At 34.3% G+C, this 25850-nt stretch overlaps 1 protein-coding gene across 2 annotated transcripts; it reads left to right on the forward strand.

The window, feature by feature from the left end:
• The first annotated feature begins 11321 nt into the window (after positions 1 to 11321).
• On the forward strand, positions 11322 to 24992 carry LOC107917996 (ATP-dependent DNA helicase 2 subunit KU70). Of its 2 annotated transcripts, none has more exons than XM_041074824.1 (19): positions 11322 to 11505; positions 11601 to 11678; positions 11916 to 12032; positions 12924 to 13038; positions 13273 to 13378; positions 13492 to 13609; positions 13736 to 13819; positions 13912 to 13970; positions 14628 to 14761; positions 14849 to 14892; positions 19657 to 19733; positions 20499 to 20646; positions 21773 to 21834; positions 21961 to 22021; positions 22908 to 23000; positions 23079 to 23199; positions 23699 to 23801; positions 23907 to 24088; positions 24528 to 24992. In XM_041074824.1, exons 1-19 carry the CDS (start codon positions 11440 to 11442, stop codon positions 24587 to 24589), a joined length of 1830 nt encoding a protein of 609 aa, XP_040930758.1. In that variant the 5' UTR covers positions 11322 to 11439; the 3' UTR covers positions 24590 to 24992. The 2 variants fall into 2 exon arrangements, with proteins under 2 accessions (XP_040930758.1, XP_016702962.2); XM_016847473.2 differs by having other exon boundaries at positions 11325 to 11505; positions 23907 to 24081.
• The last annotated feature ends 858 nt before the right edge of the window (positions 24993 to 25850 follow it).

Consider the following 25850-nt stretch of genomic DNA (forward strand, 5'->3'; position numbering starts at 1 on the left):
AGCAGATCAAAGACATAGCAGATCTAACCTTCATTGAAGCAGATCCAAGATGATTTGGCATCTCTATATTAGACGGACAGCAGATCAGACCTTCATTGAAGCAGATCCAAGATGATTTGGCATCTCTGTATTAGACGGGGAGCAGATCGAAGACAGCAGATCTGACCTTCATTGAAACAGATCCAAGATGATTTGGCATCTCTGTATTAGACGGGGAGCAGATCGAAGACATAACAGATCTGACCTTCATTGAAGCAGATCCAAGATGATTTGGCATCTCTGTATTAGACGAGAATCAGATCGAAGACAGCAGATCTGACCTTCATTGAAACAAATCTAAGATGATTTGGCATCTCTGTATTAGACGGGGAGCAGATCGAAGACAGTAGACCTGAACTTCATTGAAGCAGATCCAAGATAATTTGGCATCTCTGTATTAGATGGGGAGCAGATCGAAGACAGCAGATCTGACCTTCATTGAAGCAGCTCCAAGATGATTTGGCATCTCTGTATTGTCAGAGAGCAGATTGAAGATAGCAGATTTGGCATCTCTGTATTAGACGGAGAGCAGATTAAAGACGCAGCAGATCTTACCTTCATTGAAGCAGATCCGAGATGATTTGGCATTTCTGTATTAGACGGGGAGCAGATCGAAGACAGCAGATCTGACCTTCATTGAAACAGATCCAAGATGATTTGGCATCTCTATATTAGACGGAGAGCAGATTGAAGACAGCAGATCTGACCTTCATTGAAGCAGATCAAAGACATAACAGGTTGGACCTTTATTGAAGCAGATCCAAAATGACAGATCTTATCCTTCTGTATTCGACGGAGAGCAGATCGAAGAACTCAAAACTCGGCAAGCCCGAGCAAAATTGGGTCTTTTTTTAGTCTTTGCTCTATTCCTGTTAACACAGCAATGAGCAATGAGGGGCAACTGTAGAACTCATATTTTGCCCGAGCCTTAAAATAAAAAAACCAAATTTTAAAAAATCAAAGTGTCCATTTATACAGTCCTTTTACAAACCAAAATACAAACCCAATAAATAACCAACCCAATCCTAAGCCTACCTAAACCCAATAAGCAGCAACCCAACAGGGCTCAAATTCGAAACACCAGGGTAGAAACCCTAGCGATCCTTAGCGCCGCAAATAGCAGACAAGAGCCCGCCCAGTACGACCTTCAATCTCGCTACAATCATCGCAATCGGTGCACCAATCCACCGGAGATCTCACCACAGACCTGCAAAAAAGGAAAGAAAGACCGAGCAGAATAAGAAAGAAATCAAAGATTGTACTTTCTATATATGAATTCAGGCTATAAAATCAAGAATCAAAAACATTGTAAGGGGGGATATACACAAAGATCATACAATAAAATACAGCATTTTAAGTCAGAACGGAGGTGATTTATTTTGTCATTCAAACGTTCTTCAACTTTATTCATTTCATTTCATTTCCTTTTCTTTTATACATGCAAAACATATTAGACAACAACAGATTTGAAAATCAAGAGAAAAGCAGTCCACTTTTTAAAATTTCATACGCGAATATTTAAAAAATAAAAATAAAAGATTTTACCTGTGATTTGCCTGGAAAGGGGAGGAATTTTGAACCTCCGACCACCATGTACGGTGGCGCGTGAGGCGCGTGAGGCGCGTGCAGCGGTGGCCGACAATCATCGCTGGAGTTCAGGCCGAGGAGGGGAAGAGCATTCTAGGCTTGTCTCTTTTGTTTTTTTTTTAAATGATTTAGAAATGAAATTTTCGGTGTCTTTTTTAGCTTATATAGCTTTATTAAAACGGCGTCGTTTTGCTTAATTCAATAAGCATTAAAACGGCATCGTTTAAACAAAAGGACTCGCGCGTCGACCCGACTCTGCCAAAGGATCCGCGTGTTTTCTGTTATTGGGCCAATTGCCCAATTGGTCCTTCCGCATTTTTATCCTTTAAAATTAGGCTTATTTTATCTTTTAATTTTGCTCAAATATTTTGTTTCTATTTTAATTTGGTCCTTGGGCTCTTTTAAAAAAGAAAGCACATAAACGATGTCGTTCTAAAAGGGGATATTTTCCGTTTTAATCCCTCTCCTGCTCACATTTTAATTTGACCCTTTTTTATTTTTAAATTCCGAATTTTCATCTGTATTTTTATTTCTATTCTAATTTAATCCTTTCTAAATTTTATTTTTTTTATTCTAACTTTATTTCTTTTTAGATTATTATTATTTATTTCAATATTTTGTATATATATATGTTTATCTTAAACCTTTTTTTATATTAAATTATTTTAATAATATTGTTTCATTCATTATTTTTCGTATATATTATTTATTTTATTCTAAATCTTTTTATAAATATCAAATTTTTTTTATTTTTCTATATTATCACTTTTCATATATTATTTTATGTATTATAAGTATTATTTTAAAACTTGTATATTATTATCATATATTATTTTAAAATTTTTTATCAAAAAATTATGTATTATTTTACATTTATATATACATATTGTATGATATTTCAAAATATTTTTTTATATAAAGTTTTGTTTCATTACTTTTATATATATTATTTTATTATATTTCATAAATTACTTTTTCTTTATCTATTTACAAAGCATTAATTATTTTTTAATCATTTCTTTATATCCATATTATTTTAATATCTATTTTTTAAAATATCGTATTTATTTTAATTGTTATTTAAACATTTTACTTCTTTAACTTACTTTGTATGTTTTTTTAAGTTTTGCTAGTTTCTTTTTGTATTTTCTTCTATATTTACTTATCATTGTTTTAGTATGTTAATTTTATCATATCAATTATCCATCATTCTATGTTATTGTTTTTTTAATCAATTATATTTGCATGAAATATTGGTATGTATTATGTAATTTATATTGCTTTAATTTTGATATCTTGTAACATATTACTTGCATCTTTATTTTAAAAGAATTTCAAATAAAAGGTTTTTTTTTCTTTAAAATAAGGCAATATTTTTGTATTTGAAAATTCGGGAAATAGTACCCTAACATGCTGTGTTGCGATTTCTCATTTGTCTAAATATCTAAAATACCCTTTTAAACAAATTTTCCAAATCACGAGATGATCTTAGCTACGAGAATTTAAAAATATTGTGTCCTAACATGCTGAATGTGATGATAGTATTCTTTTGAAACAAAAGAATCTCGATTTTCAATTCAATTTATTTAGATTTTAAAAAAGAGATCATACTTTTAAATCTTTTCAAGGTTTCGACATTAGGACAGAAAATCAATCAATTGGTACCAATTTTGGGCGTTACGAGGGTGCTAATCCTTCCTCGTACGTAACCGACTCCCGAACCTGTTTTCTTAATTTTCGTAGACCAAAACGTTTTATAAGGTGATCCAATCACACCTAAAAAAGTTGGTGGCGACTCCCGTTTTCGTCTTTCTTAAAGTCGATCCCGTTTTTCCAAAACCTTCTAAAAACTGGTTTCGACACCACTCAACCAAATAAATCCTAAAATCTTGTGATTCAATTCCCTCGTCACCCTTCCACACCCTACTGGACCTGAATACCCTCTCACTGTGCCATTCACATTAAGGGTGAATTTAAATGGATGATTAGGTGCGGTACGTTTAGCTTACTTTTAGTTTCATAATACAATATCGCTACAATAAATATACTATCCATCCAAACCCACCCTAAATTTAATAGAATGAAAGCAAAATCAAGTACAATCCCACCATAAAGATTCAATTACTGCACCTTGAACATTGTTCTCAGTTTAGTCAGAAAAAAGAACCTCATCCATTGAAATAATCTTATAATTAGAAACCACATTGTTTCTAGCTTACCATAAGGACCACAACACAGTTGAAATACAAATAAGCCACCAACATTCAACAGATTTATGAAAATTAATGTCCAAACATTCTAACAGGAAGCTTCTTAATTGATTTCAATTGGAGTATGTACTGTAACACCCCCTAACCCCAAGCCGTCACCGGAATAGGGTTACGAGGCATTATCGAACTTATACACTAGAAATTATACAAAACCGAGTCATAAACCTATAATTCAATTAAAAATTTCTCAAATTCTGTCTTTAAGTCCCTAATATTAACCTACGAGGCCCAAAATATGTTTAGGGAGTGATTTGGGGCTAGGCCGGGAACTTTGGAAACTTTTTCTTGAAAATAGGGGCACGCGCCCTTGTGGCTTGGGACATGCCCGTGTGGCCCACCCATGGGGCTCAACATGGCCGTGGGGCCAGCTCGTGGGCAGATCTATTTTTCTCACACGGCCGTGAGACTAACCTGTGGGCAAATCTGACTTTGCCACACGGCCTGGGCACACGCCCATGTGACTTGGCCGTGTGAAAACATGATTTTTGACCATTTTTGAGCTATTTTCACATACTAAACACACCTAATTCATGCCCAAAACATTTACTTATAAATCTTGATCAAGTAACATTCATCAAACCTTTCAAACTTAGCAAATATTCATTCATTCATTTCATTACCTCTTAAAGATTATGCACCACATTTACATTAAAAATATAAAATATTTACAATAGACAAACACCAAACCTAGTACATGCCACATTACTAAAAGATAGATGCATCACCAAAATTGAGCTGAGGTCAGGATTGACTTGGATGCTTGACTGAACTTCAACTTTACCTACCCTGCGCACGGGAAACAACCATAGCTGAGTATTGAAAATACTCAGTGGTATTATCATAACTCAAATTATAACAACAATAAAATATCATAACAAACATAAATAATTAACAAATCATTCATTCAAAGCATACATATAAATTCATACCAAACTATCATATTTCCATTATATAATTTCCAATAATAGATCCAATAAGTCATCAATGAGATTTCAAATTGTTAGAATTAAGTGACCCAAATTCTTATTTAAATAAAATACGATGGAAAATAAAATAAAAGTAAAATCCATATAGAACTAGACTTCTTTTATTTTATTTTAGAATAAGGTTTTTAAACCTTATTAAACTTCATCTATTTTATATTGATTAGGATAGGGTGTTTCAATCCTACTAGAATATGGCTTTACAAGCCTATAAATAGACATAGTCTATTCCTTTTGTATTGATTAAAATTTTCGACATAGTGAATTTTCTTCTCCTCTGCCCGTGTTTTTTCCCGAAAGGGTTTTCACGTAAAATTTGTGTGATCTTCTTATTTTATTTTTATTTTTTTCACAAATTGGTATCAGAGCTTTCGGGTTATTCATCTCGATCATGGTAATGGCGTCTTTGAAGTATGAAATTCTGCTATTGGATCGCAACACCAGATTTGCGTTGTGGCAAATTAAGTTACAAGCAGTTCTTGCACAGATGGATCTGGAGGATGCCCTACTAGGGATAGATAAGATGCCTTCGACATTAACAGATGAAGAGAAGAAGCGTAAGGATCGAAAGGCATTAACACAATTACATCTGCATTTGTCCAACGAAATTTTGCAGGATGTGATGAAAGAAAAGACTGCCGCTGCATTATGGAAGAGGTTAGAACAAATATATATGTCGAAAACTCTAACAAGCAAGTTGCATATGAAGTAGCGTCTTTATGCTCATCGTTTGGAGGAAGGTGCGTCTGTACACGAACACTTAACAGTGTTTAAAGAAATTCTCTCAAACTTGGAGGCCATGGAGGTTCAGTATGATAAGGAAGATCTAGGGTTGATTCTACTTTGTTCGTTGCCCCCGTCTTATTCAACCTTTAGAGACACGATTTTATATAGCCGCAAGTCTCTCACAGTTGATGAGGTTTATGATTCTTTAACCTCGTATGATAAGATGAAGCATCTTGTGGTTAAACCCGACTCTCAGGGAGAGGGTCTCATTATTCGTGGGAGACAAGATCGGAATGCTGATGATGATTGTGGTAGGACACAGGAACAGAATCCTCGTGGTAAATCTAAGGGTAGATCGAAGTCTTCAAACAGAGGTAAAACTTGTAACTTCTGTAAGAAGAAAAGGCACATTAAATCTGAGTGCTATAAGATACAAAATAAGATTAAAAGGGAGGCCGCGAATCAAAAGGGAAAACAACCAGAAAATTCTGGTAAAGCTGATATTGTAGAAGACTACAGCGATGGTGAACTTCTAGTCGCTTCTGTCAAAGATTCTAAAGTAAGCGATGAGTGGATACTTGATTCAGGCTGCACCTTCCACATGAGTCCCAATCGGGATTGGTTTACAACTTACAAAACAGTGTCTGAAGGTGTTGTTTTGATAGGAAATAATGCTTCGTGTAAAATCGCAGGTGTTGGAACAATTAAAGTTAAGATGTTTGATGGAGTTGTCAGAACACTTAGTGACGTACGGCATGTTCCAGAATTGAAAAGAAATTTAATTTCGTTGAGTACTCTTGATTCAAAAGGGTACAGATACACAGCTGAAAGTGGGGTTTTAAAGATTTCCAAAGGGTCCCTTGTTGTGATGAAAGGGCAGAGAAAGATTGCCAAGTTGTATGTTTTGCAAGGTTCTACTGTTACTGGTGATGCAGCTGTCGCTTCCTCTTCCTTGTCAGATGATGATATTACTAAACTTTGGCATATGCGCCTAGGGCATATGAGTGAGAATGGCATGGCAGAATTGAGCAAAAGAGGACTTCTTGATGGGCAAGGAATTTGCAAACTGAATTTCTGTGAGCACTGTGTTTTTGGGAAGCAAAAGAGAGTTCGATTCACTAGAGGAATCCATAACACGAAGGAAACGTTGGAGTATATTCATTCTGATCTGTGGGGGCCATCCAGAGTGCCTTTGAGAGGTGGAGCTAATTATATGCTAACCTTTATTGATGATTTTTCCAGAAAAGTTTGGGCGTTCTTCCTGAAGCAGAAAAGTGATGTGTTTTCCGCATTTAAGTCTTGGAAAATTATGATTGAAAAATAGACGGGAAAACAGATAAAATACCTCAGCACAGACAATAGCTTAGAGTTCTGTTCTGATGAGTTTAATAGATTATGCAAGTCAGAAGGAATAATGAGACACTTGACAGTTCGTCATACTCCACAACAAAACGGCGTTGCAGGACGAATGAATAGAACGATCATGGAGAAGGTTTGATGTATGTTGTCAAATGCCAACTTACCGAAGTCATTTTGGGCAGAAGCAGCGTCTACTGCATGTTTTTTGATCAACCTATCTCCATCCGTTGCCATTGAGAAAAAGACTCCACAAGAGGTATGGTCTGGTAATCCTGCTAATTATTCTGATTTAAAGATCTTTGGGTGTCCTGCATATGCTCATGTTGATAATGGAAAATTGGAACCGAGATCCATTAAATGTGTTTTTCTTGTTTATAAAGCTGGTGTAAAAGGGTATAAGTTATGGTGTCCTGAAAATAGAAAAGTTGTGATTAGCAGAGATGTTGTTTTTGATGAAACTGCTATGCTACCTAACTTATCTCTTAAAGACTCTTCCAATAAAGAAAATCAAAAGCAGACAGAGCATCAGATTAATACAGAGTCAATTCCTCAAGCCAGTACAAAAATTGAGAATAGAGTTGCATCTTCACCACAATACTCTATCGCCAAAAACAGAACTAGAAGAGAAATTAAACCTCTAAAGAAGTATGCCGAGGCTGATCTAGTTGCTTATGCTTTAAATGTGGCTGAAGATATAGATGCGAATCAAGAGCCATCTAATTATTCTGAGGCGGTTAGCTGTGAAGGCTCAGAAAAGTGGATGTTTGCTATGCAAGAAGAGATGGAATCACTCCACAAAAATAGAACATGGGACCTTGTGAAACTTCCTAAAGGTAAAAAGGTTGTTCGTTGTAAATGGGTGTTTAAAAAGAAAGAAGGGACTCCAGGAGTTGAAGAACCCAGATATAAAGCAAGGCTTGTTGCAAAGGGTTACAGTCAAATTCCAGGAGTGGACTTCACAGATGTGTTCTCCCCAGTTGTTAAGCATAGTTCGATTTGAGCTTTGCTTGGTATTGTGGCCATGCATGATTTGGAGCTTGAGCAGTTGGATGTAAAAACTGCATTTTTACATGGAGAACTTGATGAGGATATTTAAATGCAACAACCAGAAGGTTTTACAGTTTCAGAAAAAAGAGGACTATGTTTGCTTGCTGAAAAAGTCCCTTTACGGTTTGAAACAGTCACCAAGACAGTGGTACAAGAGGTTTGATTCCTTTATAACTTCTCATGATTCCAAAAGAAGTAGTTTTGACAGTTGTGTTTACTTTAAGAAAAACAGTGATGGTTCTTTTGTGTATCTACTTCTTTATGTTGATGACATGTTGATAGCAGCAAAAGATAAATAAGAGATAAGAAAGGTCAAAGCCCAACTAAGTGAAGAATTTGAGATGAAAGATTTAGGACCAGCAAAGAAGATACTTGGTATGGAGATTCTCAGAGATAGAAAATCAAGTAAATTGTACCTAAGTCAGAAGGGGTACATTGAGAAAGTTCTTTGCAGGTTCAATATGCAGAGTGCTAAGCCTGTTAGTACTCCTTTAGCAGCCCATTTCAGACTTTCATCGATTTTGTCTCCACAATCAGATGATGAGATTGAGTACATGTCACATGTTCCATACTCTAGTGCAGTGGGATCTCTCATGTATGTTATGGTTTGTTCACGTCCAGATTTATCATATGCAGTCAGTGCAGTTAGCAGATACATGGCAAATCCCGGTAAAGAACATTGGAAAGTAGTTCAGTGGATTTTAAGATACTTACGAGGCACTACTGATGTTTGCTTACAGTTTGGAAGAACTAAAGATGGAGTCATAGGGTATGTTGATGCTGATTTTGCTGGAGACCTTGATAGAAGAAGATCTCTCACAGGTTACGTCTTTATAATCGGAGGTTGTGCAATTAGTTGGAAAGCCACTTTGCAAACTACAGTCGCTTTGTCTACCACTGAAGCTGAATACATGGCGATTACTGAGGCTTGTAAAGAAGCTATTTGGTTGAAGGGACTATTTAGTGAACTCAATGAAGACCTTCAAATCAGCACAGTATTTTGTGACAGTTAGAGTGCTATATTTCTTACAAAAGATCAAATGTTTCATGAGAGAACAAAACACATTGATGTTCGGTATCATTTTGTTCGTGATATTATTGCTCGTGGTGATATTGTTGTGAGCAAAATTAGTACTCATGAAAATCCTGCAGATATGATGACTAAGTCACTTCCTATAACCAAGTTTGAGCATTGCTTAGACTTGGTTGGTGTTCATTGTTGAAGTTAAACCCTTAAGGGGTTTTATGGAAAAGGTGGAGAACTTGTTTATTGAAAATTCGCGATGAAGAACTTGTTCATTGAGAATTTGTGTCAAGGTAGAGATTGTTAGAATTAAGTGACCCAAATTCTTATTTAAATAAAATACGATGAAAAATAAAATAAAAGTAAAATCCATATAGAACTAGACTTCTTTTATTTTATTTAGAATAAGGTTTTTTAAACCTTATTAAACTTCATCTATTTTATATTGATTAGGATAGGGTGTTTCAATCCTACTAGAATATGGCTTTACAAGCCTATAAATAGACATAGTCTATTCCTCTTGTATTGATTAAAATTTTCGACATAGTGAATTTTCTTCTCCTCTGCCCGTGGTTTTTTCCCAAAAGGGTTTCCACGTAAAATTTGTGTGATCTTCTTATTTTATTTTTATTTATTTTTTCACACAAATAACTCATGAACCTTTGATTCATCTCTCAACCACATATAATTATTCAATTCACATTTCAAATATGAACAATTCATGAACCTTTGGTTCATGTCTTCAATCACTTTACAAATTTCAATATTTCCACACAAATTCAAGAGTACTTTACTCTAAGACTCCAAAAACATCAAAATTACAAAGAAAGAGACTTAATTGACTTACCAATTTAACTTCCAAGCTTTCAAACTCTAATTTTTCTTTTTTCTTTTTTTTCTTCTTTCTTTCTATTTCGTTTGGTACCCTGTAACTTTTTCTTGTTTTTTTTTTCTTTTATTCATTCTTTATTTTATTACCTTATTTACTTAATTAATATTTAATAAAATATCTAATTAATATCAATAAAAATATTACATGTGTATTCATACACACATGTACACATGTATTAATCCCACACCATACATTTGTCATTTTCTGAATTAATAGATAAAATATAATAATAATAATAATAATAATAATAATAATAAGTAAATATCTTTTACTTAATATATAAGTAAATATATATATAACATACATTTGTAGTAATAATTTAAATACACATTTATTTATTCTCTATCTTACACATGTCACTAATTTGGTTTAATTCTAATTTAATCCTTTATCCTTTCTCTATTCTATGATTAAATTTTATACTCTATTCAATTTAGTCCTTTCTTACTAATTACTTCTAATTAGAAATAAATTCACCTAATTAAAATCTAATTCAACCCATAACTAGCTTCGTAAATATTTTTAATAAATATTTACGGGCTCATTTTCCTAAGACGGAGGCCCTAAATTCACTTTTCCGGTGCCCTTGAAATATAGGTTGTTACATGTGTTCTATTGTTTTAACCAATAAAATGATTACCTTTTTAAGAAAAAAGAGCATGTGACCTTAATTTTATTGTTTCAATGCCTAAATTTTAATTTCTTCATAATTTTTAAAATTACAATCACAATTACAAATAATGTAACTTAAATAAATTATAATTAGAATCAATAATTATAAAACACCTTCATAATAATAAATAATATACACTCGAAGCAAATTAGAATAACTTGAAAGAGAACTCGAGCATAAAGAGATTTGAGCCAAAATAAATATGGAAACAATCTAATACATAATTTACATAGGATCGAAGTTGAGCTTGAAGTATTAAAGTTTCAATTTGGATGGGTGGTGCAGTGTGTTTAATTTAATTTTTTTTTCACGCTACAATATCGTTACAGTATCTAATTACATCGTCATTGCTATTTTTACATTAATCGCAGGTAAACGTACCTTATCATTCCCTCTTAAATTTTAATATTAATACGAGAATATAGATGCAAATTGTAGATGCATTTGATTTTTTTAAAAAAATCTTTCATTTAAGTTTAAAAATATATAAAAATCATAAATTCTAAATTAACAAAAAAAAATGATAGAATATCAAACAACATGATTTCCTATTATACATAGAAAAAAAGAATCTATAAAGGCAAAGCAGGCCAAGCTTAAGCCTCAAAAACTTTGCCAAAACCTGGTTGTAAAATGTATCGGACCCGAAGCTTTATACGGAAAAGGCTGTCAAGCCCATGAACACTTTGATCTCCAATAGTCAAGATCGTTCCTTTAGCTTGTCCAAGACACCTCCACTCCAAATTTCGAAATGTATTTAAAAAATGCGTAGGAACTGGGAAAGTTAGCAGCACTTCAAAAACCCCGGCAAAAACCTTTGAAACATTTCATCTTTAACAATGGGTTTGGACCCAGAAGATGTTTTCAAGGACGAAGAAGACGACCCAGATAACGAATTCTTCCAGGTTTCCTCTCTTTTTTTCTTTCTTTTCTTCTATATTCTTCTCCATGGTTAAGAAACGCGAGATGTAATTGTGTTGTTTTTGTCCAATATTTGCAGCAAAGTGAGAGTTCCAAAGAGTATGTTGTTTATTTGGTCGATGCTTCTCCGAAAATGTTCAACACGACATGTCCTGGTGTAAGTTTTTATGTATAATCAAAACATAATCAAAACAGATAAAGAATACCCATTTCCTTTTCTTTACAGTTTTTTTAGTAATTGGTTTTCTTTTTTCTTTCATGGATTAATACCGTAATTAAGCTTTTCCGTAATGGATATGTTTTTTGATTAACATGTTTTTCTTCTTCTTTTTTTTCTATTTGAAATGTACTGACTAGCTGTTGATTTTTTGTTTTTATTTTTAAATATTGACAGAATGACCAAAAGGATGAAACTCATTTCCACACCTCTGTCAGCTGTATTGCTGGATCACTCAAGACTCAAATCATTAGTAGATCGTATGATGAAGTTGCAATTTGCTTCTTTAACACTGTAAGATGCGATTCTAGCCCTTTAGGTTGATATTATTTATTTTATTTACTGTAGTTAGAGCCTTTGGTCCTGGTGTACAAAAAAAAAATAAAAATGGCAGGGGTGGGGCTTTCCACTTAGTCTACTCACAAAATATACTGTTGAACTAGTAGGTGTAACTTTTTAGTTCTATGGTGGCAAACTTAATTGGGTGAAAATCTTGAATTAGATTAGATTTCTTTGAAATCTCATGGCGATCAGTGAATTGTGGGGAAATGTTGGAAAATAGGTGTATGAATCCTCAGTAAACAGAAGTGTACATGGCAGTTCCAATGCTACTTTTTGGATCACTTGGCCATCATTCCTACATGACAAGACGCTATCAGGGCTTTTTGGTAACTAGTTGGTTAATCAAAAAGTTTTCAAATAAAAAGCATTTTCATTTGTATATCTCAATTTGGTTTTGCCACAATCACACATGGAATCAAAAGAATAGGTAGGAATGCACATAGAACACCAAGTAGCTGCCTTTGTTGGTCAATAGTTTCCATCAATGTCGGATAACAACTCCTAGTTTGCTATATTTTCTATAACAACATCAACTAGTAAATTGGGTTTACTAGCAAAATATACCACATCTATTTGCAGGGATTTGACTTATTTTCTATATGTTTATTAAAGGACTCGTCTATTTGCAGAGATTGTACTTATTTTCAGTGTGTTTATTCCTAACAGTTGACATTGGTAAAACATGGACGAGTCTCCATCAAATAGATGAGTCCTTTAATAAATATACAGAAAATAAATACAACCTTTGCAAATAGAGTTGGTATATTTTGCTATATGCTCTGGAAGCCTGCTGCTCTAAGTGCCCATGATATGTTTTCTTACTATCTTGTGTTCTGTCTGCAGAGGGAAAAGAAGAACTTGCAAGATTTAAATGGTGTTTTTGTTTTTAATGTTGCTGAAAGGGAGCACCTAGACAGGCCAACAGCTAGGCTTATTAAAGAATTTGACTGTATAGAAGGTAATTTATATTCAAGTTAATTGCATTATTGGTGATCAATAATGAAGATTTGATTCTAAGCTTTTGACTGCCTGCTTTAACTATATATTGTTGCTACAATACTATTAACTGATCGCAAAGTACTACTTAAAAGTTCATCATATTTCATTAGATTCACTAAATATGATCTTTTATGTTAAAATTTGTACAAATCTTTTGGAGAACCAACATACATTTTTTTAAGCTATTTTGCAGAATCATTTATGAGAGAAATTGGGAGTCAGTATGGTATTGTTCCTGGGTCTCGGGAGAATTCCCTTTATAATGCCCTCTGGGTTGCCCAAGCTCTTCTTCGTAAAGGGTATGGTTTCCTGTTGCATTTGTCTTATGACTAAACGGCGCTTGTTTCCTTTCTTCCTTTGTTTCCCAAGGTTCCTGCATCTGGTTCAGTTTTTGACAGCAAAACTCTTTCAGGTCTATTAAGACAGCTGATAAGCGAATTCTTCTCTTTACTAATGAAGATGATCCCTTTGGGAGTCTCCAGGATGCTGCAAAAAAAGATATGACAAGAACTACATTGCAGCGAGCTAAAGTAAACTAAATATAAAGTTGCACGTGCTTTGTGGTTCAGTGTTATATGAGTGCATTCAAACTGATTCCTATCACCAGATTATGTCACCAGCATTTTTTTTTTTACTCTTCTTTTTTTCCCCTCCAGGATGCACAAGATCTTGGAATCTCAATTGAACTTCTCCCTTTGAGTCGTCCAGATTCAGAGTTCAATGTTTCTACCTTCTATGCTGTATGTTTATTCATTCATGTTTTGTTTTCTTGTGTAGATTGAACGGGTGGTTTATACATTTACTTTGGATAACAATTTTTTATTTCTTTCAGGATTTGATTGGGTTAGATGGTGAGGATCTTGCTCAATTCATGCCTTCTGCCAGCCAGAAGTATGTAATTATGGTTTTTTTTTTTATATTAATCTCATTACTTTTATGCAATTACTATTACCATCAAGTGAGCTCAAATTCAAAAGAGAATCATTATCATGCACTGGTATAGATGCGTGCTGGTCAGTGGTCACATGTTATGGAATTGAATTAGATTGTATTGACTGTAACAATGAGCTGATCATGTTCAAAAAAGCACAACACGTAGTATAACTAGCTTTTGTTGTTGGATGCTAATCAGGAGTCCACTCTTCTTTCTTATGACAGAAGAGTTGGCTACTTTCTGCTTACATCTAATTCACTTTTCTAACTGCAAAAGAAATAAATACTCTGCCAGCACTTACACTCCCTTCAAATTTCTGAGTACCTATAAAATAGTTGTTCATTTTAGAAGTAAAAAAGAATGTGATAACCAAACATCATGATGGATTGGTATTTCTAGGCCTTGCATCTCTCAAACACTGTTTATGATCCCTCACCTCATGCATATTGCTCATATTAACTTCCAATGGATTGTTTTCTTCAAAATTGTATTATCTTTAATGATTTCGGACTAGTTATATATATAATCATGATATACCTAAATACAGTAGCAATATTAAAACTTACAGATTTTTATATGTACATTCACGATTCTTGTTCATAATCTAATTTCAGATTGGAAGATATGAAAGATCAACTGAGAAAGCGTATGTTCACAAAGCGAGTAGTTAGAAGGATTGAATTTCATATTGCCAATGGACTGTCAATTGCACTGAATACTTATGCTTTAATTCGTCCTACAGTTCCAGGTAGACAACTCTCCATGTTCTAGTTGAATCTTGAATGTCAGGTGCCATAATATTTAACTCTTTTCCCTCATTTTTCTATGTCTGTAGGGGCCATTACATGGCTTGATTCTGTCACAAATCATCCTTTAAAGGTAATTACAAGTTGTTTTTATGGCTCATGTACGATATAGGCTCTTAACATTTGGTAATTCTGACGTTTCATAAAAAAAATGGTAATTCTGAAAAAATACATGCTATATGTGACAATAGGCAACAATCATTTATACACACATAAGCATCTGTTGGCTAAGTTTTATGTGGAGTACTTGTTCTATTCTAGGCTTTTATCTTCTTTATGTTCCATCCTTTTCTCCATCTTGCAAACTTTTATATGTTTCTGTTTCTCTCTCTCCTCAGCTTCCTCCTCTTCTCTTAGGATATCTGTGAGTGATTTTAATTAAAATATCTTTTTGCATTTCTGATGTAAATGAATATCTATTTTACTTAAACAGAGTGGTTCTTGTTTTGCTTTATGCATGTATTATGGGCTGCAGAGTAAGATATCATTAGAGTTTTGAATAGTTTTCTAAATGGAGCTTAGAAGAAACAATGTGTTTGCTTTTAAGCTGTATGAGTTGGTTAGTAGTTTTTGCTGAGAAGAAAGTCTGTATTTTTCCTTCAATAAATCCTTGCTTCTCTGCATTGCAATATATTTATATATGTCAGATTACAGTTTACTAATTAAGGAATATTTAAGTGTATCAGATAGGATTCTGTAAATATTTTACTGATTACTATCCCTAACTTTAAGGCTGTTTTTTTAGACAGCATCCCTAGAGTTAGTCTGTTTCCTAGTATAGAGTTTCCTAAGTTAGGCTTACTATGTGTATCAATATTTATGTAATGTCTTATGAATAAAATGGAATAGAAAAAGCCTGTTCTTAACATGGTATCCGAGCCAGGTTTTTAGCTCAAATTATGGGATTTTTTTTCTTTGTCTGGCAACTTCTTCTCATTCTCGATCAACCCTCAAGCCTGTAGAATTTGTTCAAAAGAAACATGGCTGAAACTGTCAAAACCAGCAACACTGGAGAAGGGAATTCTCAAGAATCATCTGTTGAGTTCAGTAAAGAAGAAATTGAGAAGTTGAAGAATCTGCTGGGATCATTGGAAAAATCTCCTTCAATAGGTACTAGTGGTTTGGTTTTTTCAGGTATATCCTCTTCTCAAAATTCTAAAATCTCGGATATACCCACAAAAAGTTCTTGGGTCATTGACTTAGGAGCTACAGACCACATGACCCACTCCTCACAAAATTTGTTTCATATACACCTTGCCCTAGGAGTAGAAAGATAACAGTAGCCGATGGTTCTGTGATCACAGTGGCTGGTCAGGGTGATATTGTTATAAAAAAAACCCTTACTCTTAAAAATGTCCTTCATGTTCCAAAACTATTTACCAATCTTCTATCCATCCAAAGAATTACCAAAGACTCTAACTGTAGTGTGGTTTTCTATCACAATCGATGTCTTTTTTAGGAACAGAATACGAGGAGGATGATTGGACATGCTAAGGAAGTAAATGGCCTATACTATCTTGAGGAATCCAGTGGAGAAGTTAGTGCTCTGAATTCCTCACCATTATCTTTCATATCCAAATCTATTAAAACCAATAAAAACCAAATTTGGCTCCATCACCTTCGCCTTGGTCATCCATCGTTTAGAGTCCTTAAAATTATGTTTCCTTCATTGTCCAAAGGATTAACTGTTGAAAAATTCCATTGTGATGTCTGTGAACTTGCAAAACATAAACGTACCTCTTTTCCGGTAAGCAATAAAAGAACATCTGCTCCTTTTACTCTTATTCATAGTGATGTTTGGGGACCATCCACTATTTCAAATATTTCTGGGGCTCGGTGGTTTGTATCCTTTATTGATGATTGTACCCGTGTGTCTTGGATATTTCTTTTAAAACAGAAATCTGATGTAAGGTCTGTCTTTCCAACCTTTTACAACATGATCAAAGCACAATTTGGAGCTGAAATAAAAAGGTTTAGGTCAGACAATGCCAAGGACTATTTCAATCAGTTTCTCTCACCATATTTCCAAGAAAGAGGCATTATACATGAGTCATCTTGTGTTAGCACTCCCCAAAAAAATGGTGTTGCCGAAAGAAAAAATGGTCACATTTTAGCTATTACAAGAGCCCTCTTGTTCCAAAAAAATGTCCCTAAACAATACTGGGGGGAGGCTGTTTTAACTGCTACTCATATGATAAATAGATTGCCTCCAAAAGTCCTTGAATCTCAAAGTCCTATGCAAGTTCTAGCAAAATTCTTTCCTGATTTTAGTACTTCAAGTAACCTTCCTCCCAAAATATTTGGTTGTGTTGCCTTTGTACATGTACATTCTCAAAATAGAGGAAAATTTGATCCACGAGCTGTCAAGTGTGTCTTTCTCGGTTATTCTTCCACTCAAAAGGGGTACAAATGCTATCATCCAACCACAAAAAAATTTTATGTATCAGCGGATGTTACTTTTGCAGAACAAAAGAATTTCTTTAATCGTCCTTATCTTCAGGGGGAGATCTTATTCACAGAAGATAAGGACAAAGAATTCTTTCTTCTTGACATTCCAGCTACTGTCCAGCAACCAAACACTCACATTTCAGCTCCTGTCTAGCAACCAAACACTCACATTCCAGCTCCCGTCCAGCAACCAAACACTCACATTCTAGCTCCTATCCAGCAACCTGAAACAGAGCCTAATACACCCAAATCACAAAGAGGGACTCGTCCTTTACTGGTTTACTCAAGGAAGAAGGCACCGGTGCAAGTTCAATCATCTTCTCCTCCTATACAACCTGAGGTAATTGCTGAACCTACTACTGAAACTACTGAAAATTTAGATAATTTCCCATTGCTATTAGAAAAGGGATTAGAGCCTGTACAAAACATCCCTTGTACTTATTTTTGTCTTACAAAAATTTGTCCCATAACCACAAAGCCTTTCTTACTAGCCTAAATTCTATCTCCATTCCCAAAACTATATCCGAGGCATTAGAAGATGAGAATTGGAAAAATGCCATGAAGGTTGAAATGGAAGCTCTTGAAAAAAATAAGACATGTGACTTGGTAAAATTACCGAGAGGAAAGAAACCAGTGGGATGTCGCTGGGTGTACACAGTGAAGTATAAATCAGATGGTTCTTTGGAGAGGTACAAAGCAAGATTGGTTGCTAAAGGGTACACTCAAATGTATGGAGTAGACTACCTTGAGACATTTGCCCCTATTGCAAAGATGAACACTGCGAGAGTGTTGTTGTCACTAGCTGCCAACCGAGGCTGGAAATTACAGCAATTTGACATAAAAAACGCCTTTTTACATGGTGATCTTGAGGAGGAAGTCTATATGGATGTTCCACCAGGATTCGGTCCAAATACAGGACAGGTAGTTTGCAGACTAAAAAAGGCTTTGTACGGACTAAAACAGTCCCCGAGGGCTTGGTTTGGAAGATTTACCAAAGTAATGCTCAAGTTGGGGTATAAACAGAGTCAAGGAGATCACACTCTGTTTGTAAAACACTCATCTTCAGGGGGAGTGACTGCTTTATTAGTCTATGTAGATGACATTATAGTGACTGGTGATGACCTGGAAGGAATGGAGAGTTTAAAGAAATGCCTAGTATAAGAATTTGAAGTCAAAGAGCTCGGAAAGTTAAAATATTTCCTTGGTATTGAAGTGGCACACTCTCGGGAAGGAATCTTTATATCTCAGCAAAAATACATAGTTGATTTGTTGACAGAGACGGGCAAGTTGGGATGTAAACCAGCAGACACACCCATAGAGATGAATGATAGACTTGGAGATGTACTAGAAGATGCAGCAGTTGATAAAAGTTCATATCAAAGACTTGTGGGGAAGCTCATTTACTTGTCTCATACCAGACCGGATATTGCCTATGCAGTCGGTGTTGTAAGTCAGTTTATGCACAACCCCAAAGAATCACATCTTAGAGCTGTGTATCAAATTCTACAGTACTTAAAGGGCATGCCAGGTAAAGGAATCCTATTTAAAAAGGGGGAGAATTTAACCCTTGAAGCCTATACTGATGCAGATTATGCAGGGTCTATGGTTGATAGAAGATCATCCTCGGGCTATTGCACTTTCCTAGGAGGCAATCTTGTGACTTGGAGGAGTAAAAAACAGAATGTTGTGGCTAGATCTAGTGCAGAAGCTGAATTTAGGGCGATGGCTCTTGGAATTTGTGAGCTATTATGGCTAAAAATTATTTTGGAAGATTTGAAGATCAAGTGGGAAGGTCCAATGAAGTTGTATTGTGATAATAAGTCTGCTATCAATATTGCACATAATCCAGTTCAACATGATCATACGAAGCACGTTGAGGTTGACAGACATTTTATAAAGGAAAAACTGGACAGTGGCTTAATTTGCACTCCATTTGTGTCCACTGATGGTCAACTAGCAGACATACCTACCAAAGGGTTGTCTGGAAAGTTGTTTCAGAAACTAGTAAGCAAGCTGAGAATGGATGATATCCACTTCCCAGCTTGAGGGGGAGTGTCAGATTACAGTTTACTAATTAAGGAATATTTAAGTGTATCAGATAGGATTCTGTAAATATTTTACTGATTACTATCCCTAACTTTAAGGCTGTTTTTTTAGACAGCATCCCTAGAGTTAGTTTGTTTCCTAGTATAGAGTTTCCTAAGTTAGGCTTACTATGTGTATAAATATTTATGTAATGTCTTATGAATAAAATGGAATAGAAAAAGCCTGTTCTTAACAATATATAAAATATACTAATGAGGATTAGGTAGATAGAAATGCCATCAAGAAGTATGCTGCTTGTGTTGACCATTTGTGATTTGAACTTATTTTTAATGATATGGTGCAGACTGAAAGATCTTTGATATGTGAGGATACTGGTGCATTGATTCAGGAACCTCCTAAGCTCTTTCAGCCGTATAGAAAGTAAGCATGGCTAGTATTTTTAGTGCTTTATCTAACAAATTAAGGGAATAATTTATGCTTGTTAAACATTGAAAACTTCGTGCATATGTCTGGTTACATGTAAAATATTACAGTTAATTATTATCGGATGTAACCTTATTAGCAGATTGAATATACTATGACATTGTATTTCATTTCTCGGTTACATGTAAACTATTAAAGTTAATTCTTATTGGATGTTGACCTTATTAGTGGATTGAATATAGTGTGACATTGTATTTTCCTTTCTCAAGGAAAATATAACATTTCCTTTTCTTCAGTTTATTAGATTTGCTTCTGATTTTGGGGAAAATTTGGTTCAAGAGGCTATACAAGATATATCTTCATCTTTTCTTTTAAACTCAAAGCCTTTTTCTAATAAAAACTAATTCATCGAGAGAGTAAAGGTAAAGTTTTCATTTTTTGTTAATTGATGATACTTGTGATGCATACTACGGGGAAAACATGGAAGCATATGTCCTTGATTAATGAGAGTAGTTTTCTAGTGTAGAGCATCATGCCATCGTTTTGATGCTTGGGTTACTGGTCCAGCAGGGTTGATAAAAGAAGTTTTCTGATTTAGACGGAACTTCCTGTCACAATTATGGTTGGGTTATTGATGTCTGGGAATAACGTAGTTTAAGAAACTGAAATTTGTTCATATGTTGTACTTGTTAATACTTTGGTTTATTTTTGTACAACTTCTTCTTAATCAACCCCCTCCCCTGTGCGACCCTGCTTTTTCAGTGAGAATGTCAAGTTTTTACCAGAGGAAATAGCTGAGATAAAAAGAATATCACCCGGAAAACTTCGTCTTCTTGGATTCAAGCCATTAAGTTGCTTAAAAGATTACTACAACTTGAGACCATCCACGTTTGTATACCCCAGTGACCAGGTTAAGTTTTCCTCAAATGATATAGAAGTTTGTTTCTTGAATTTTTTTGCATCTTCTTTACTCTTGATCTTGTACAATTTTATATTTTGAGTTGTTCACTGTTATTCTTTTTGCCCTCTTTCTTCCTCACAATTATTGGTATCAAGAAAAAAAAGTGTGATATAGTACAATCCTTTTACATTAGATAATTTTGAATAGGACAGCTTTATCAAAGAATGGATGACAAGGTTGTTGGAAGTATAATTGTAAATCTATTGCTTGATGTGTCTTTTCTGTGAAATGAATGGAACTATAATGCAATCTTGAGAAAATGGACAATGAGCTAATTGTGAACAATGCAGAAAGATTCAAGAAGGGCATGTGCTCCTAAACATAAAAGCCTGTATTAATAAAATGAAAAAGTTTTTCAAAGGTCCTACAGTTCATTCCACAGAACTTCAATATTTAACATGTATTGTTGATTGTTTGACGGATTTGACTAAGGTTTCTTTTTAAATAATAGAATCTGGTGGCTATAGAGTTTAACAAACCAAAATCTGACATATATGTCCTGAGTTTGGTTTTACGTACTTTGTGCTTGAATAGATAATGCAATTTCATTGTTGCTTGTGAAATAAAATATGCTCTCCTTTGCTAGGATCAAATGTCAGGTATCACCTCTGGGTCTATACCATTCTGATAATCAGCTAGGTAGTTGTATTAAAGACATCTTCAATTGAGGGCCAAAGATTATAGTATGCACTCATAAAACATATTTTCTATATAGGGGAACGTATTAGGGCATGTGGGTGGTCCAAGCTCAATTCAAGTTTAAAGTGCAGATTAAGAGCTAGTTTAGTGTTGCTTTTGAGAAGTATTTATGTAAAGTTTGGTTTAGTATTCTAGCGTTTCAAAATGTGAAGTACTATATTGTAACTCATTATTAACATTTTGATATATGAAATATAAATCTTAAATACTTTTTAAGTGACTAATGGTATTATGATGTGGATTTGCTTATGATGGCATCTGTTTGTTACTTATTGCCCTTAGCTTTAATGAAACTTGCTTTTTTTTTTTTTTTTTGGAGGGGGGGGTTTGTTTGCTTGTTTACATTCACTAAAAGTTTTCTGCTTGACCAATATAGGAAGTGGTGGGTAGCACCTGCATTTTCATTGCCTTGCATAGATCTATGCTAAAGCACAAGCGGTTAGTATTTTGCAACTTCATCTTCTATGTGCTGCTCTACTGTTGTTCTTCAAACTCAAGCTCCAAGAAGTTGATAACGTTTCATTGTTCTTGATACTAGTATATGATATTTTTGTGTCATTGCAGTTTTGCAGTTGCATATTATGGGGCCTCATCTCATCCTCAATTAGTTGCCTTAGTTGCACAAGTAAGATATCTGTTGCACTTCAGACTAATGCATCTGGCCTTGTGATTCATGTGAAAGTCCATATTTGGGAAATTGGTCTTCATTGCTTGTTTTGTTATATGTTGTCAACTTCTTATTTGTTTCTGTTTTCCCCTATCACTAAATGCTGAGATAATATAAGCATCACAGTGGACTTCTGCTCTCTGGCACATGACTCAAATCATTCAGTTCTCAACAGTGAGAATATGGTACACAAATATGATGGAAATTTAAAACTACCATCACATGTTGTAAGAGTGTTAGGCTTTGTAATTGGATCTATTGTATAGAGGAAGGTTTCAGCTATTTTTTCTGCTGAAGGTTATATATATGGAGTTCGCATTAATGTCAGCTTCACCAAGGTTTGAGGGGGAGAAATTCTCAAGAGAAAAGGGGAAGGTTGAAAGGCTACTTCTGTTGGACTGAATAAAATATGACATATTTTGATATTTTTAGGATAGTAGACTAAGTGGTAAATATAAATCTGAGGAGTAGAACTTCTATGCTGTTTTATTCATGTTACAATATGAGCAAACTTGAATGCCTCATTGTATCTCTGTGTCATTGTAGTTCTTTATCTGTTCTTGGTATAAACGAAGCCTGAACCAGGTTTAATGTGGTGCATATGTGCATATGTTACGCAGGTGATTGTGGTACTTCTTGACATGTGCAGAGAAATTAAATTTGTTTTATAAGAAACTTGGGGAGAGAACTTTCAATTTCTTTATGACAACGATGTAAAAATGACAGTTAGAATTGCAAATTTTGCTATTCAAAACTGAAAGATACAATGAGACATTTTCATTGCATTCATTTATGTTAATATAGACAATTGTGACAGTTTATCAATCTTCTTGAAATTTCACAGGATGAGATTACCAGTGCTGGAGCTCAAATGGAGCCGCCTGGAATGCACATGATATACCTTCCGTACTCTGATGACATCAGAGATGATGAAGAGGCAAGGACATATTCTTTGAGTTTATGCTAAAAGATTTTCAAGTCATGTTATCACTGATAAAATTGGGGTGTTTCACAGATATTTCCAGATACAGAAGAGGATGCACCTCGAGCTGATGAGGATCAAATTCAAAAAGCTGCTGCTTTAATAAAACGTATTTATGTGAAGGATTTTTCCGCTTTCCAATTTGCTAACCCTGGTAAGCTGTCATTTTATAGTTTATACTTATAAACACTGCCATTCTATTGCTTATAGTTATTCACAGACCGTATGAAAATCAATAAATCATTAAATACACTGTAGCCCTGAAATTTTAGAATGGTTCCAAGTGTGTGAAAAGCATTTTTTTTGTTTTTAACATGATTGAAGTAATGAATCAGAGTACACCTGTTACTCTAGAGTTATATCATGGAAGTACAATTTGCTTATGATACTGAGTATAAACATCTATGGACAAGGTTTAATCATGAATTGATATAATTTCAGTTGATTTTTTTCCTTCTGTATGTTCAAGTTTATGTAATTACCGCTTGTCAAATGGTATCAGTTCCCATTCTTTTCAAGCAATATGAGTAATTTTAAGGTTTGATAGTAATAAATTCTGAGGTATCAGACTTTTTTGGACTGCCAAGTTATTGATGTCATTCTTCTGTTATACTTTGTTGACTCGGTCACCATGTTATGATAAATTGTTGCAGCTCTGCAGAGACATTATGCAGTATTGCAGGCTCTAGCTTTAGCAGAAGATGATATTCCAGAGACCATTGATGAGACAGCACCTGATGAGGAAGGTTTGACTAGGTAATAAGGATTTGGCTTTATTCTTGAACTCTTTCATCCCGTTCTGGTGGTTTATAAAATCTTTTGGCCTACAAACCGGTCATCATGAGCAATTTTTTGGCACAGACCAGCAGTTGTTAAGGCAGCAGAAGCATTTAAGCTTTCTGTTTATGGGGACAGCTATGATGAGGAAAGTGACATGGGTAAAGAAAAAATGAGCGAGGCCTCTAGAAAACGTAAAGCTATTGCAGAAAATGCAGCTAAGGATTATGATTGGGGTAACCTTGCAGACAAGGGGCAGGTGAGAGGTTTATTTAATTGTTTTCTTTGATTCAACAATGCTTTAAATTTCTCTTAGTCATCGAAATGGATTCTTTTGAACTAAATTTGAGGGTAATTGTACAAACCAGGATTTGAGGCAAAAACACTTGAGGCTTAATTTATTTGAGTGAATGCTATTTTAGAAGAAAATGCTGTTTCACTTGAAGAAAAAGTGTTTATAAACTTCTTGGTAGGGGTGAAGTCGGTTTGGTTCCGATCAGGTTTCTTTTATTTTTTGAATAACTCTCGTTTAGTAAAAATATACTAGTGTTTTGTTTTCCGATTCTATTTTCCCCTGATTTTGGAATGTAACATTGGCATGAAACCTAGTATATGTAGCAAGATTGCTGTTAATTGGGGTACTGAAATTGTCACACTTGACAAATCCAAGGAAGTTTATCTTGCCTATTTATTCCTCTTTTGCAGTTGAAGAATTTAACAGTAGGAGATTTGAAAGTCTACTTAAATGCCCACAACCTTCCTGTTAGTGGGAAGAAAGAAGCTTTAATCAGCAGGATCTTAACCCACATGGGCAAATGAGCAAAGGTGAAGCCGATAAATTATTGAAGTCCAGTATTAGATAAGCCACAAGTCCTACCACATTATGCATGCTTCTTATCGAATGCTAAAGCTAGTTTGGCATTTGCATGATGCTACTGTACTTTTCAAGGCTAAACATCTCTTTTTCCATTGACATCAAAGCTTTTATTGCGCATATTAGGTTTCGTTAGCTCATCAAAATTCGGCTTTTGATGATGCTTTGTTTATATCAAGGAGATTAGATTTTATTGTCATTATCACAATGTGTGGACATCAACTAGTATCCATGATCCATTGGTGTACATTTGGCAAAGTTTTGCATATGAAATGAAAGTATCATTTGATCTGGTAGCTTCTTCTACTGTTTCTGCAGCTTATATCCCTCTACCAAATTGTCAAATACTCAAGTTGGTACCTTAATGTTTGATCTTGAACCTTGAGCATTAATGCTATTAAGAAAGTGTACTAATATGATCTGGATACTGTTTGTAGACAAATTTGAAGTTACAAATGATGATTCCAAGCCCTGCAAAGCTTGGCATCTCTCAGTTTAGTTGCAAATATCAAATTGGATGTGATAGCAACTAGGGAATGGGGTCAGTCAGTGGAATATTATATATAATATAATGTGTATCACTCTGCTGCTTCTATTTAGCATAGATATGACCTGGTTATGGGTTTCCTGTTCGATATAGTGTACAATAAAAAATATATATAAAACCAAAAAAACCTGTTATTTTTAAATATTTTATTATAATAGAATATCGATTCAATAATTAAATAGAAAATTAGAGATATTATTCGATTGCCTTTTGACTTGAAAAAAAAAAATTGGGTTTAAGCAAGCACCTAGTTTTGGCAATTGTATTTAGACTCAGATTTTAAGATTAAAGCAGTCCAGTTACTTACAATGGCACAAGATTTGTAAACAAAACTGATGAAATATTATATATATACATATATATATATGGGCTATATTATATAGATAGAGATAATAACATAATCTTAAAACATAATTTTATTATTTATAATTTATAATTCTTTTTCATTTTTAAGGACTAAAATGATTATTTTAGAGGGGTCAAATACAATTTCATTATATATAAATTTGTAATTTTATTATTTACAAGAGGATTGAACTGGAATTTTTTTATTCTTGGGGAACCAACATCTTTGTCTGCCGCTTAAATTTATCTTTATATATATATA

The sequence above is a fragment of the Gossypium hirsutum genome, chromosome A01, assembly GCF_007990345.1.
Source record: "Gossypium hirsutum isolate 1008001.06 chromosome A01, Gossypium_hirsutum_v2.1, whole genome shotgun sequence".
NCBI classification, from domain to species: Eukaryota; Viridiplantae; Streptophyta; class Magnoliopsida; order Malvales; family Malvaceae; genus Gossypium; species Gossypium hirsutum.